Source organism: Python bivittatus, unplaced genomic scaffold, assembly GCF_059951505.1.
Source record: "Python bivittatus isolate LINGU-HERP-01145 unplaced genomic scaffold, Pbiv_v1 ctg000080_np1212, whole genome shotgun sequence".
Lineage (NCBI taxonomy): Eukaryota > Metazoa > Chordata > Lepidosauria > Squamata > Pythonidae > Python > Python bivittatus.
This window is the reverse complement of record NW_028277035.1, coordinates 47,296,380-47,311,830: the sequence shown is the minus strand read 5'-3', so window position 1 is coordinate 47,311,830 and position 15,451 is coordinate 47,296,380. Positions and strand designations below refer to the sequence as shown.

Below are 15,451 nucleotides of genomic sequence, written 5' to 3'. Positions count from 1 at the left end.
GCATGGCTGCACCATTGACTTGGATAATATGATCAGTGGCCAACAAGTGCCAAGGTGATTCCATTCCCTAGAGATCACCTGGCAGTGCCATTGACAAAATGTTGCAGAAGCAATCAGAAAAATTGCTGTTGCTTGGTGGCTACTGAAGGGGGAGAACTCCAACACTGGAATATCTAAAAAAGACTTCAAGATGCTTCAGCCATGGGTTGGAGACAAGAGGAAAGCAGGAACGTGCTGTGATTGCAAGTAGGAAAAGATCCAATAAATGTGGCTTGGAGAGTTATTACTCTGAACCTTGTGTTATTTCCTTTTTGAACATAATGGAAAGTTCTCATCAAAAAAGTTACTTTTTGAAGTTCCTTAAATGCAAAGCTCACATCACAGGAAATCCCCACTTTATATAGGGAACATATATTTTTCCCCATTCATGCAGATGAATCTGGAATTCTACACTCAGCTGCCTTGGAACATTGATAGTACATTGAGAAGCAACTCGGAACAAGGTAGACTGTTGCTCCAGGAAGTAGAAAAGACCTGGGTTACTTCTGAGATAACAGGATGGAACAACAACAACAAAAAATTTCCCATTATTGCACTGTTTTAGTAAAGGATAGCCAGGCAATGATGCTTTATGAATTATTCCTATTCATAGTGCTTTATGGAGCTTTTTTCAGATTAATATAGAGCTGGTGTTTTACTTGCTTTTAAGATAAGCTTATCTGAGTTTTTTTCAGGCAAATGGAATGAGATAGAAGTCTTCATTAATAAAAAGCATACTGCATTACAAAAGCTGGCATTGCCCTCAACATATAGCATGTCACGTTTAGTACAGTTATCCCCAATCTGGTGCCCTTCCCATCCAGCTGCCAGTCAGAAGATTTCAACACTGTTACACATTTCCTCCTTTATGCATATATGAGTTGGTGAAAAGAGAGAGAGAGAATAAATAGAAAAAACTGTGAAAAGTGTGCCATGATTTGAAAATGTCTTCTATTGCCCCATAAAATTTTGTGAATTGAGTTATTGTACAGTGAAAGTAAGAAAAGGACTCTTAGTCCTGTCCCACTAAGCATGGCAGGTTTGCTTCTCAGAAACAGCTACTGCACCGTCCAGCTTGCAGTGCTGCTCTTTTTCTAGTGGCGACTTGGCTGTTGCACGTGATTAGTGCTTTTCAGATTTAGCTTCAGCGCTACATTTTGCTGAACATTAAAACAGTGCAAAAAATGATCTTTTCTTAAAAGTTGATTTATATAAAAAGAATGCCTAAAACACATTTTCATCATTAGATGAAATGTTAGGAAATAATGTTTGTGCTTCAAAGTTCTTCAGAACTTCCCATCAGACAGATGAGAAAACCACAAATAAAAGGAGAAGTGTTTCTCTGGCTTAAGTAATATTTATTATGTGGCCTAATGCATTTTATAGTTGGACCTTGTTGAAACACCAGAGAAGCAAGTTGCACACAATCAGGAGAAATAGCCTTCAGAAAGGAGTCTTGGGCCCAAAGTATGCTGGGCCATATATTAAAAGTTACGTAGGAAGGATCTTCTCTCTCTGCTTTTTTGTGTCTACCTTTTCCAAGAAGATGGTAAAGCAAAGGGCAAGGAGGGGAAGAAAAGTGGGGTTGCTGAAGCTGTGGAATCTGCATTTAGAAACAGTCCTAAGCTGAAATATGGAAAGAGGTTGCAGGCATTTGTGTTAGGCACTGCCAAATGTTGTGATGGTGTCAGGTGGCAGAGAGGACATTCTAGATTTGCTGGGTGAAAAAAAAGTGGCTTAGCATACAAAAACCAACTGTTACTCTGTTGTCTCCATCAGTGAACACAAAGGTTCTTTGGCATGCAAATGGAAAAAGTGATTTAAATGATAGGTGTGTGTACCTAAAAGAAGTCACATGGACATGTGTATGTGTGTGTGTGAAGTAATCAAAGTTCAGTTTAGAATTTTATTTTTTTAGGTCAACTTAAAAGATCACAAAGCAGTGTAATTCTTTAAGCCTCCCAAACTTTTGATCACACAAGATAGTAAGAAACTCTTTAAAGAGTGACTTCATACACTTCACGACTGATTGCATTGGGGTAAATAAAGCCAAGCCTTTTGCTATGTAATTATATCATATGGTTGTTTCCCTGAGCTCAAAAGGCAGAATATATTTTGACTGCTCAAAATTTCCTAAGATTAGACTGATTTGTTATTTAAAGAAAGTGTATGGCCACCCATCTTAGCCAAATAACTCTGAGCACCTAAGAAAACTGGTACATAAAATCACACAATGTAGAAACCAAGAGGCAGCATATAATTAAAAATGCCAAAATCTCACAAACTATTTTGCAGCAAAAAACACATATACCAGGCCCCACGAACATCCTGGCCCCAGCACCTGAGGGAAAAGCCAGATCTTCCAGATCTTCTGGAAGGCCAATAAGACCAGGGCCATCCAAATCTCAGGGGGGAGGTTGCCACAAAAGGCAGATGTCATGACTGATAAGATATGCCTCCTTAGTCTCACTAGACAATGTTCTTTCATGGAAGGGAGCCAGACGATGCCCACCTTTCTGGATCATGTAGCAGCAGGGTTGCATGGGCGTACCATGGACCAGCTGTAGCTTCTGAGTGCTCCTCAAGGGCAGCCCCATGAAGGGCATGTTGCAATAGTCCAACCAGAAAAGCTTGAGTGACTGTGGGAAGAGCCTCCCAATCCAAGAACAGGCATAACCGGTGCACAAAATGGATTTGTGCAAAGTCCCTCCTGACCACAGCTGCCACCTGCTCCTCCAGGAGGATCTCAAATTGCACATCAACTCTGTCTGGGGGAGTGCTGCCCCATCCAGAGTCAAAGATGGAAAATCACCAGATCCAGGGGCCCCTAAAATCTTGCTGGGTTTGAATTGCAGCCTGTTTTTCCCCATCCCAAACCCTCACAGTGACCAAGCACAGGAAAGAACCCTTGACAGCATCACTTGGACAGCCTTGGGAGAGATTTGTAACTGAGTATTGTCAGCATACTGATCATACTTAGCCCTTCCAACAAATTACCTCACCTGGCAGCTTCATGTAGGATGTTAAATAGGATTGGGGAGAAAGTTGAGCCATGAGGCAACCTGCAAGATGGAGACCTAGGGTTCGACCTCCCCCCACAACTGGAAACAGCCTCAGAAGAAAGAGAAGAACCACTGCAATACTATGCCCTGCACTCCCAGCCCCCTAAGCTGGTCTAGGAGGATAACATGATCAATGGCATCAGAGGGCACTAAAAGATGGAGGGCTGAGACAAATGCAACTCTTCGGACCCAAGTTCACCAAAAGTCATCTGCAAGCATGAGCAACGCTGTGGCTGTACTATAATCCAGCCTGAAACTCGACTGTAGAGGGTCTAAATAATCCATTTACTCCATGGCCCTTTGGAAAGCTACCACCTTCTCAACAACCTTCCCTAAAAAGAGAAGGTAGGAGACCAGGTGACCATTGTCCATTACTGCTGGATCCAGTGATGGCTTCTTGAGGAGAGGGAAAATTACTGCTTCCTTCAAAGCAGGCAGAACCATCCCCTCCCCAAAGAAGCATTCACCATCACTTGGATCCAACTATGTGTTATCTCCAAGGAGAACTTCACCACTCAGGAGGAACAGGGAAGTGGTAGAACTCAAAGCCCCAAGAACCTGCCACTTCCTCAGGACTAACAGGCTTAATTTCTCCCCACATAATTCCATGGGGTCTGCCCAGCCAGAACATAGCTCTAAGCAATTTTATCCCGCAGATGCCTAGAGTAGTCCTCACAATGACCTTGTAAAGGTTCCCCTGGCCCTTCCTTCCCCAGAAGGGACTGAGTCATCTGAAATAGAGTCACCAACTGGCTATCCACAGATACAGTAATAGCAGAGAAATAAGTATGTTTGTTGCTCCTATTACTACAAGGTAATCCCAACCTGCTTTTTCTATCGTAGGTCAGAAAGGCAGGACAAAATTGGGTCCAAAGTTAAGTGCTCAATTGTCTAGAATCACTAGACCTCTGGTTTTGTCTTGCACTGCTGACTGAAGGGATCCAGTGGAGTATTTATGTTTGGACACATCAGCATCCAGGCTGATGAGGGTCGTTAATCAGACAGCTCCCCTTGGAGAATGAGGTATAAAATCATGGAAATCCAAATAGGACGTTTTGAGCCAGAGGTGGTTTGGTTTTTTTTTTAAGCTACAAAATGACAGTATTTTTGAACTTCTAACTTTGAACTTTCTCCTACTAAATTTATGTGGCCTTTATCTGTGAGGGCCAAGTGGGCCCTTAGCCTAATAGCATTTGTGTCATTAGCAGATTACAGGGGACTACCTGTAATCTCTGTTAGCATATTTCTCATACAAAAGCAAGCAAAGAAAACAGAAGCAGGAACATTACCAACAAGTATTATAGTACAAGAGGCATGGACATTGCACAACATGTGAAAAAGAAGCTAAGAGAAAAGACCCATTGCCTTACCACTAACAGGAAATATTGTAAGATGGTGAGGTGACTGTTGAAGTATTCCCATGCTGATCAGGGACATGTCTGCTAATTTACAGCTCCAAAATTCCAGCAAAGTATCAGACAGAGAATTAATTCTCTGGTCTGCAGTGAAGCTTGGGTTTCAACCCTGTCACTTCTGCTAGGATACAAGTGTGAAAAAGAGTTTGATATTGGCTTGTCAACTACATGGTGAGTTTGTGGTTCTTATCTGAAGCCATTTCGGATTAATCAGAAAGTTTGGATTGCAGGAAATGCTCTATTCTGGCCTACCCCAATCTGGTACCTTCCAAGTGAGGAAGGCCATTAGTTCCCATAATTTTCTGGCTGAGATTTACAGGAGTTGACATCTATTAGACACCAGAATGGGAAGGTTGCATTTTAGCTTACCTTGATTTCTTTCCAAGCAATAATTTGGGAGAAGTCAAAAACCCAGGTCATTGCAAGCTAGCTATTAAAACTGTAGAAAGAGATTGGTCTGCAGTTTCCTAGGTTAGATATTCACAGAGCAAACAAATCGAAGCTACCAAGTGGAGGCTGCCCAGACTGGATCTTGCATGTCTTGGTTGGGAAGACGCATGGCTGCCATAGAGTCATTCCTCCCAGCATTTTCTGTGTTGATCCAAACAGTGCTACTCACCAGTGATTTAACTTTAGGTCAGCCTTGTTAACACCAGTGTTTGCCAGGCAGTTCCCACTTAAACATTCTCATTATTTCCACCTTACAAATTTGTCTGTGTATTTATCTCCTGAAGAGTTTCTTCACCTGCCTAGATATCCTCAGACAGCTGTGGGGAATGTTTTGTCCCCAGCCACATGCCAAACTCGATCTCTTTTGTCTTTTGTTATGTTATGATTTGAATGCCACTTCTCATAATCCATTTCCTTAAATGATTTGCAGTGGTTATAAAACATTAATACATGAAAAACATCACTTAAAAAGACAAATATTAGGAACAGGTAGTGATTGGGGAAGGTCAATACAGAAGATATTTTTTAAAGATACCTAAAAACACATCTAAGGCCTGGTTTGTTGCAAAAGGGAGATGGTTGTTTCACAAGGTGTGCCTTCTACAAAGAAGACCTGTTTCCTAACTGTCACAAAATGACATTTAGCAAGCATGGGCTAGAGAGATGAACTATCGCCAAAGATCACAGTTGTCTACAAAGCTGATCTGATAGAAGTTGTTCTTTAAGGTAACCTGATTCCAAATTATCTAGGGTGATACTTTCTTTTCTTCTTTTGCCACCTGTTTTAATCACTCTAGTTCTGATACTCTTTCTCTCCCTCCTCTCTAGCAGGTTTTTAGGAAAGCAGCAAGTGGTTCTTCCCCCAAGTCTCTCACAAATCTGAACAAAACATCTGTAGAGAACTTTTGATTAGACTAGAAGCTGCATACTTCCTACTCTGGGCTAAACAAAGCAGTGCTATTATGAATCCATTCTCAGATTAAAGTCTAGCTTGTATAATGTGTGTGTCAGGTAGCTTAATTAAATTAATTAATTATATTTCTATTCTGTTTTTCCACAAAGAATAGATATGGGTCTCTCCACCCACCCCTTCACCATTTTATTCCACAGTAAGTAACCTTGTGAGAGGGTGACAGTTTGAGAAATAATGACTGTCCTGAAGTTAGCCAGTGATTCATGAGTAGAATGGCTTTAAATTTGTGCTGCTTCCATAGTACAACTCATTGGTTACTCTGAGTGAGCAGGCAAAGCTGGGTCTCCCCAATTCTAATCCGACATTTTAACTGCTACAATTATAAGGCCCTCTGTAGCTAGTGATTTGATCTAATTAATTTAATTAAATGTTTAAATTAATGTTTTAATTATGTACTATTGAGTTGGTAGTGATCTGAAAATAAGAGGCAGACAGATTTTACTTAACCTATCATCTCCTTTCTCTTTGTCAGGGGATGCATTTATGAACACAGCTGGAGGAGTTCCAGAAGAGACATCAGCTTATTCCATCCACCATGATCCTGGAGAGAACTATCTGGATCTACATCACCTTCTGTTTTGCAGCTGTTAGACCCTTGGCAGGGAATAGCTGGGAGCAGGCAGCTGCTAGCCCCATCATCCAGCATGAGCCATTTGTCGTGGTGTGGAACTTACCCACAGCCAGATGTCAAGAGCATTTTGGGATCAGATTACCTCTGGAAGTCTATGGCATTGTGGAGAACAAAGGCAATGAGTTTCGTGGACAGAACATGACTATTTTTTACAAAAACAAGTTTGGACTGTATCCCTACATATCCTCACAGGGTGAATGGCATAATGGGGGGATCCCTCAGAATGTTAACCTGAAAAGACACCTAGAGAGGGCCACAGAGGAAATCACAGAACTCTTGAACAATGACTTCCAAGGTCTGGCAGTAGTAGATTGGGAGGAGTGGCGGCCTCTCTGGAGACGAAACTGGGGGCCCAAGAAGTTGTATAGGGAGGCCTCTAAACAATGGGTGAGGGAAAGATTTCATGGACTCTCCCCTGAGGAACAATCTTACTTGGCTGAGATAGAGTTTGAACAGGCTGCTCGGGTGCTAATGGAGACAACACTAGCTCTGGGAAAGAAGCTGAGACCACATGGTTTCTGGGGCTTCTACAGGTTTCCCGACTGCTTCAATGACAACTGGGGGAAAGAGAAGAACTACACTGGCCATTGTAATCCCAAGGAAGTCTTGTGGAATGATCAGCTCATGTGGTTGTGGAAGGTCTCCTCAGCCCTCTATCCCAGTATCTACCTTCCACTGAAACTACCGTCTTCACACCGCCAACATTATATACATCACCGTCTCAGAGAGGCATTCCGTGTAGCACAGTTTGGCACAGAGCAGCCCCTTCCTGTGATACCATATTCCAGGGTTTCCTACAGGCGTTCTTCAAGGTATCTAGCCGAGGTAAGCACTCTGGGGTACTTAGAGAAGGGGGTAGTAATAGCCCCAGGGGTTGTAAATAAGGGTTACATCTACTATTTGGCTGGAAAATATTTTTCAGCTGTATTCATTTCTATTGTGCATGCTTCCTTTGTTATGTTTTATCTCATTTTTTCTCCAAAGTAGCTTTGAGCGGCATACATGGTTCCCTCACCTGCCCATTCTGCTGTCATCACTGTACTGTATTCTTCCAATTACCTTTGGAGTAGATTATTGGGCAAAACTTCCTGGTTCATGGCCATTCAGTAAACTGCATTTGAGTCTGAGTCATCCAATTGCAGTATTAAAATTACTATGTTTAAAAATGGAACTGCAGTAACTAAAGTCCATTCATTAATTTTGCAGATAAGAAGCTGTTGTTTTAATAGAAAGGGGAAAAAAGCTGTTAATTAAAGGAACAGCTATAGAGATAAATGAAACCTTTCCTGAATAGGCTAAACTGCTGAATAATTAAATAAGAGGAGTTTGCCCTCTTCTTGTTGTTAGAGTTTTATTCTGACTATAGTGTTATTCAGTGATGTAGATTTTCCTGACCATTTTGAACTGGAATTGTTTTAAGGAAAAGAATTCTATGCAAATTATTTCCATAGTTTGCATTGGAAAAAAAAATCTTAGGTAAGTTACACTATGCATAATTGAAAATTGTGTATTCATAATAAGAGTTGGGAATTTTTTGCAGAAAATAAAGTATTAGAATATCCTATAGAATTTTTGTCCATACCACATCTTTGCTGTTATGTAAAGTATTAGTTTAATTATTTTTAGTGTTTCAGAAATGTGTACACAAAACTAAAAAATGATTATTGCCTGCCTGAATTGTAGACATTCACTTGTTCTTTCGCACAATGGTCAAACAAATCTGTCAGGTTCTTCAGCCATGATAAAACATGCAAGACTTGTTTGACCAGTGAATTCAATGGAACACAAGTGTCTCTTGTGAACAACAAGGTTTCTGGTTTGCTACATCAGACCTTCCCAAGCTGGTGATCCTCCAGCTCAGTGTTTCTCAACCTTGGGAACTTTAAGATGTGTGGACCAACTCCCAGAATTCCATGGCTGGCTGAGGAATTCTGGGAGTTGAAGTCCACACATCTTAAAGTTCCCAAGGTTAAGAAATACTGCTCTAGCTATTTTAGACTCCAATACCCAACTATGCTAGCTGAAGCCCAATTCAACTGGAAAGTACCTATTTGGGGTATCTGTATGGGGAAAGATAGGCTATACCTCCGGGTTTCTGAAAATAGGACTTTATGCTCCATTGAAACCAGCTTAATAGAGGTTTAATATCATCAAAATGATAACCTGAACATCTCATACAGAGCTACTCAGTAACAAGGGTTCTCTTCTTTTTTTTATTTGATGCAGGCTGACCTGATAAATACAATTGGAGAAAGTGCAGCGCTTGGCACTGCTGGGGTTGTGCTCTGGGGTGACCTCTCCTATTCCCGGTCACTTGTGAGTATGTCTGAAAGATTTGTATGGTCGTTACTGTGAAGGTGAACCTTGGGCAGGAAACAGATACATACCTCCTCCTCCACACCAGTGGCATTCCCAGCAGCTATTTGGTAGATCCTATCCAACTTTAAACCCTAGTTTAAGCAAGATAAGTTCATGAAGTAATTTGTTTTCCCCACAGTGAGGTTTCACTAATTCTCTATCTAAAATTCTTTTATGGTTGGGTCTTCATAAAGGAAATCGTTAACATCTCTGTGCAAATAGCCCAACACTCTTAACATTTTCTGCTTGAAAAGTGTTTGAGGGGACATAATTAAGTGTATAAAATGGATGTGTGTTCAGAGAAAAGAGGAAAACATTGCCCTCTTCTATTACAGTATTAGAATCCATGATGACCAAATAAAGTTGAATCATAGGAAATTCAGGGGAGGCAAAAGGCAATATTTTATATAGCACATAAATCAAATTATGGAATTTTCTACTGCAGTATATAATGTTGATTGCCAAGCTGGATGTTTTTAAATCAAATGCATGGAAGAAAAGACTATCAAACGTTCTTCATCTTGATTCTTATGTACTGCCTTCCAGTAATGATGGCAGTGTACCTCTGCATGCTAGTTGCTGAGAACCAGGAGTGGAAAATGCTAATGTGATCCATGTTCTGCTTGTAAGTAGAAGCACCTGGTTTGTCTCTCTAGGAACAGGATGCTGGAATGGATGGTTTTCTTGGCCTGATCCCGTCTGGTGCTTCTTGAGTTCTTCAAAATCCAAATTCTAATTCTGACCTTACGTTCTCCAGGAGAGCTGCAAGAACCTTCACCATTATATCACCACCACACTGGGACCTTACGTTGCTAATGTGACTACAGCAGCACACAGATGTAGTCACCAGCTGTGTCATGGGAATGGACGTTGTGTGAGACGCCGCCTGAGTGAATTAGGAACCTTCCTCCACTTGGACCAACAGTTATGGGAAGGGGACCTTGGGACAACAGATTTTCAAGACCAAAGAATGTCAGTGCGGGAGCACTTCCACTGTCATTGCTATCCAGAGTGGGCTGGCACCCAGTGTGAGAGACCACAGTGGACAGAGCCCTTTGACAAACCAAAACATAACCGAGCTTCACAGTATAACAATGTATATGATGCAAAGTGTGATAGTGACATCTCGGGATCAAATATTTGTCCTCCCTCCATTTATGGTAAAGAAACAGAAAGATAATGATCCCTACAAAACCAGCACTTTATTCCATGGGAACCTTGTTAGGTTTTGTTTAGAGAGTAAATGTTTCCTGATGATTTGAAGAAAGTGACCGATTTCCTGAATTATATTCAGATAATTATATACCCTTCCCCCACCCCACATTTTCTCTCCACAGCCCCTACTTACACCTAACCTTAGCACCATGTTCTGGCAATAGCTGTATCCCTGTGACATTGTCTTCATCTTACCCCAGCCCCTGAGGAAGACAGGCTTAAGTCCTTTACTGCACTCGTAGTAAGTAGTATTTTAACCAAGGCCAGCCTTAAGTTCAGGTATGTAAAATATGAGGCTTTGTCACCTATTCCCTTGGAGGGGGATTGGAAGTGGTGGGGAATAGAGACAGTAGAGGCAGGATAAGAATCAGCAAGAAAGACATCTGAGTTCATGCTAGTACAGCTTTGTGTCAGCTTAAAGGGGATGGAGACATGGCTCTGTGGCGGGGGAAAACCCATATGATTTTATATATGCACAAAAGTTAAATAATATATTAATAGATTAAGGCTTCCTTGAAGATGATCTGAACTGTTTCCAGGAAATCATATAGTTAATCCAAAATGTTCCCTTCCTAGTTAAAAATATCAGATAGCAGCTGATGGGAAGATCTCTGCTATAGACCCTCAAATATCTATGAGATTTAAGGCACCCATTTTGTCCCTTAACTCTGTCCAAGCTCCCCAAGAATAAATAAAAGAGAGAAGAGATTGAAAATGTTGCCCACTCCCCATTCTGGGGGTAGGTGATGCTTCCTTGGACACACCATTTGCACCTTCTTCTACAGCCATAGGTATGGAAACTGCAATAATGATGATCTGATAAAATAAAAAGAGTTTGGTAACTCTAACACAGTGTTTCTCAACCTTGGGAACTTGAAGATGTGTATGGACTTCAATTCCCAGAATTCTCCAGCCAGCCATGCTGTCTGGGAGTTGAAGTCCACACATCTTCAAGCTGCCAAGGTTGAGAAACACTGCTCTAACAGTTCTACAATTGTAGCATGGAATGTAGCTTACTTGCACTTTTCTGACATGTTCCCTGACACAACAGATGGGGAAACAAATTGCCCTGAGTACAATTGGCATTCAGCCAATGCATATTCTATCTGCTCCCTTAACACCGTGACACAAAGTTGATGGATGTGGGGATCTCTGTATCACATCTGCTCTGTCACATCTGTTTTTCTCTGTCTCCTTTCACAAACGCACACCTTACAGTTGTAAGCAAGCAAAGTAGGTTGAAAGCACGTCATCTCAGCCCATTATCAGGTTGGATTCTTTGTTTTTCTCCCAGACTATTTATAGAATACATTTAGCAGAGCACTTCATACAAGATTTAGAGTGCTTTCCATTCAGCTCTGCTTCTTAACATTCTATTTTGTCAGCAAAAACGATAATAATTGGTGGCTAAAAAAATGACACTGGTCACCCAGTGTCATGATGGGTGACTGAATATAGGGATGCATGAATTTGATCAGCACCTATTGGTAGTGCCATCTTAGGCTTCTCTCTTGCATTTTGCATTCGTGAGGAAATGAAGAATTAAGCCTAATTTAAATACAATTTAGAAGCTGAGCCCCAGCTATATCATTCCTGAGAATAGTTGCTCTTGTTAGCCTCTAAAAGAGAAAAAAGAACTGCAAACACCAATAAGGTTACCTTCCCACCGACCAAATAATGCAGTAGTTGGAAAAAGGACACAGTTGCCCCTATTTTCATCTGACATGAAATAACTGCACAAATTCTGTCTCCATACATGGTTCCTTTACCACTTGCTACTAAATTAATTGACAGGTGGGGCTGAGAATAATGTTTAGTCTCTCTCAATGTATTTTCCACCACCCAAGTGGAAAGATTTCTGCTGGAGACCATGGAAAGACAATACTAGGTTCCGTGGACAAGTGCATTTCTTTATAAGATGCAATGTGAGACCTAATTTCCTGTATTCACATGTTATGTTAAGCCATAATTTGCTTAACTATAATTGATTAAATATGCTACAAATGACTCAGTTCACACATCACACTAGGCCAAATTCCAACAAATTATGCTATGATTAAAGTGATATGTGAACTTGACCAATTTGCCTTTCTGTCCAGTTTCAAAATAGTTAAAATATGATGTTAACATTGATATTAAAAAAATGGAATAACTGGTGTGTTTGAAGTGGATCTAACTTAAATAAAGTGATATTCAAAATAATTATTTGTACTTCTATAAATAAGGAACATAAAATGATGTAAGACTTTTTTTCTTTGGCCTCAGGCCTGATTCTTACACTCTCTACCTGCAACATCAATAACAGAGCATCTCTTCTCATAAACGGTAGGTTCATTATAATCTGGCAGCAACACTCAGTCAGAAATGGCTGGGTCTATGGGGTGGTGAGTAGTTTGGAGCTCTTCCAGCCATTGTAAAGTGAGCTGAGAAGCTGTTACTTCCTGCCTCACTTCCCTAGTTTTTTTCTGAAAAAAAAACAGAAAAGTGATCCAGATCTGTACCACCACATATTTGAGGGGTGATGGTAGTTACCAAATCCTACCCATTTCCATTTGTTTTAATGTCTCATCCCCCCCCCCCATGGGACCATAAACTTTCATTCAATTTCGGGTAGGATTTATTTAGTTCCCTAATCAGCAGGTCCACAACATTGTTAATCATAGAAAGTCAGTTTAATCCTGTAACAGATGGCTTATCCTATAGGGTGGAAGCTAGATGTCTCTCTCTTAAAAGCCCCTCTGGGTTTTCACATTCTGGTTCCACCTTCTGCTTTGTGGTAGCAGGTAGTGATAGTTTCTGACCACCACCTATTTTCCAGAGGGTGCCTTAGCTGGTATCTACCTCCTAACCCTGGTGTATGAGAAAAATAAGACCCTCACACCCTGTGCTACTTTTTGATGATTAAAAAATTAAAATGTAGAAGTGGAAACAATTTCTACAGCACTGCTGGCTACGTAGCATATAGGCATGTGGCTAGAGGATCTAGCCTTTCCTTCCCTCCTTGGGAGATAAACTAATCTCACAACAGATAAACAAAATCAAACTTGATGTAAAGAGAGAAAGATAAAATTGTAGTAAATCCTTTTTAACTTTAAATATGTAAATGGAAATCACCTGTAATGGTATGTGGGAATGACTTTGGGAGACAGGAGGAAGAGCCACAGCCAGGAGAATGGTTGGATAAGAGGCAGCTGAGCCTGCAGAAGGAATGGGGGGCATGGCAAACATCTCAGAAGGGACTCTCTTTAGTTTCTTGGGCTGTAAAGGCGACAGGGGAGAAAATTCAGTCCTGCAAGATTCTATTAATGTAACCTTACAATAAAGTAGAATTAGTTCATCTGGGCATGCTTCCTATCTGGACTTCTTCGCAAGGCTGACACCACCAGTACTGAAAAAAGATAAACTGCAGAACTACTTAGATCACAGTATACTACAGTGAATAAACTGGTGGAAAGAAAAAAATTCAAAAGAAAATATAAGACTGTGGACAGACCACAAGTTGAGACTAGTCTCCTACAAATGGCATTCTCTCAGAATCTGGAGAGGTATGAGAGAGCGAGAGAGAGCGAGAGAGAGAGATCCAATTATTATTGCAAATCACAAGTAGATTCTAAAGAAAAAAATACATTAAACCCTAGCCTCAAATATGGAATAACAACTGAAATTATACATGTTTCCCTTACAAAGAAATAAATGTAAGAGCCAATAAGGCTGAAGTATCACATAGAAAACAGAAATTAAACCTAGTACAAGTTCCTGCCTAGATGTTTTACCTATTTCTATAGGAACAGATGATTCCTTAAACAGAGTTTCCTTTGTTTCAACTACCTGGATTTTCCCCAAATTCCTGGAAATTCCAAACTATAAACCAGGGAATAATACTAGTTCTGCATTTTGTCTTGATTTGATACACAGATTTCAAAGGAGTTCTCCTCCTGTATTCTGCTCCTTATTTTAAATAGGCCAAACTTTTTCTGTCTCCAGCATTTTGTCTACATGACAATCAGCACCCCTTCCTCATGGGGTTATGTATTGTAATTAAGCCTAGCCCTTAATCTGTTTCGGCTACAGCTACCCCCTGGTGTTACCTGACTGGGTCAATTAATCCTTTTTTGGAATTCCATGACCAATGAACAGCTTTCTCATTGGCCAAGTTAAGCATGTTGTGGGAATATAGTCTTCACACAGGAAATTGCACTTCACAAAGACACGCCATATTAAATTTGTTCATCTTTAAGGTGTCTGTTAGTGTAAGAGAATTAAGCTATAATTTGATGTCATCAATCTAAGAGAAAACAATTTGAAAACTAGAAGTTAAATTCTACTCTTGAAATGTGAAATAGCAGGATCCAGATTTGGATACAAGCTGACTTATAAGTCAAATTGTTTGCTTTAAAAGATAATTTTCTGCTTGATTGTATCTGAAAGATGATATAGACTCATTTGAACATACCAAATATAATATATCCCTCATGGCTTGGTTAATTCCTCTGTTCCAGTTGTTTGTCCTGGCTTGTTCTTCAACTGGTTAGAATTTTTTAGTATTCCACTCTTCTTTCAAGCTTACTCAGTGTTGAATCTATAACCTTACAACCCTGGTATCAGATAAATATTGCAATGACCTGACAAATGTAAAAACAGACATCAAAAGGCAACAATCTATTTCTTTCTCTAGTCTTAGGCTCAGCTGTGTTTGTGATAGTTCTTTCTCTAGAGAAGAGCACATTTTATAACTTTATACATACGTTTATTTTCTCTGGCAGAGTGCTGAGTGTTGTTCTATGCTGATTGTATTTCAGGAGGGTGCACCTGACATTCCTAATCTTGACTGAAAGAACTGAGGCTGGAAGGGGAAGCCAATGAACAAGTGTAGCTGTAAAACATTCTCTTCTGGTCACCTGCCTGAAGCATTGAAGCCAATACCAATTCTCCAATACTGAATTTACAAAGAAGCTCAACTTTTGCAGTGGAGACCATCAACCAGAATGATCATTGTCATTGTTTGCAGCTACAGTTTCTATCGTCACATCTTTATAAAGATAAATTTAATACATAATAATAATAATAATAATAATAATAATAATTCTTGTTCTAAGGTATGCAGTGTAGAATTCCAGAGACTTTGGAAAATGCTGCTGAAATGCTCACTATTGTTTACCTCTGAACAATTTTTGTTCAGAAGGTATCAGGGAGGGAAGTTGCAACTTTTACATTACTGTAACCTAAGAGTTCCAACGCTTTCTCATTTTCTCTCTTTCCATTTAGCATTTTCTGCCTCTAGAGAATTGTCTCTCACATCCACAGTTCT

At 40.3% G+C, this 15,451-nt stretch overlaps 1 protein-coding gene across 4 annotated transcripts in view; it reads left to right on the top strand.

The window, feature by feature from the left end:
- HYAL3 (hyaluronidase 3) overlaps window positions 1–15,451 on the top strand; it is a 24,790-nt gene extending 9,339 nt beyond the window's left edge. The window contains exons 2-6 of one of the 4 annotated variants that reach the window (XR_015794837.1): window positions 6,412–7,395; window positions 8,797–8,886; window positions 9,686–10,384; window positions 12,409–12,468; window positions 14,943–15,451. Coding sequence is in view for 3 of the 4 variants with exons in the window: in XM_088134008.1 (XP_087990134.1) it covers window positions 6,475–7,395; window positions 8,797–8,886; window positions 9,686–10,088; window positions 12,409–12,468; window positions 14,943–14,956 (1,488 nt within the window). In the remaining variant the exon portion in view is untranslated. Of the gene's footprint in view, window positions 1–6,411; window positions 7,396–8,796; window positions 8,887–9,685; window positions 12,382–12,408; window positions 12,469–14,942 lie in introns of those variants that run through there. The other 3 variants (XM_088134008.1, XM_088134009.1, XM_025166658.2) reach the window with 3 other exon arrangements.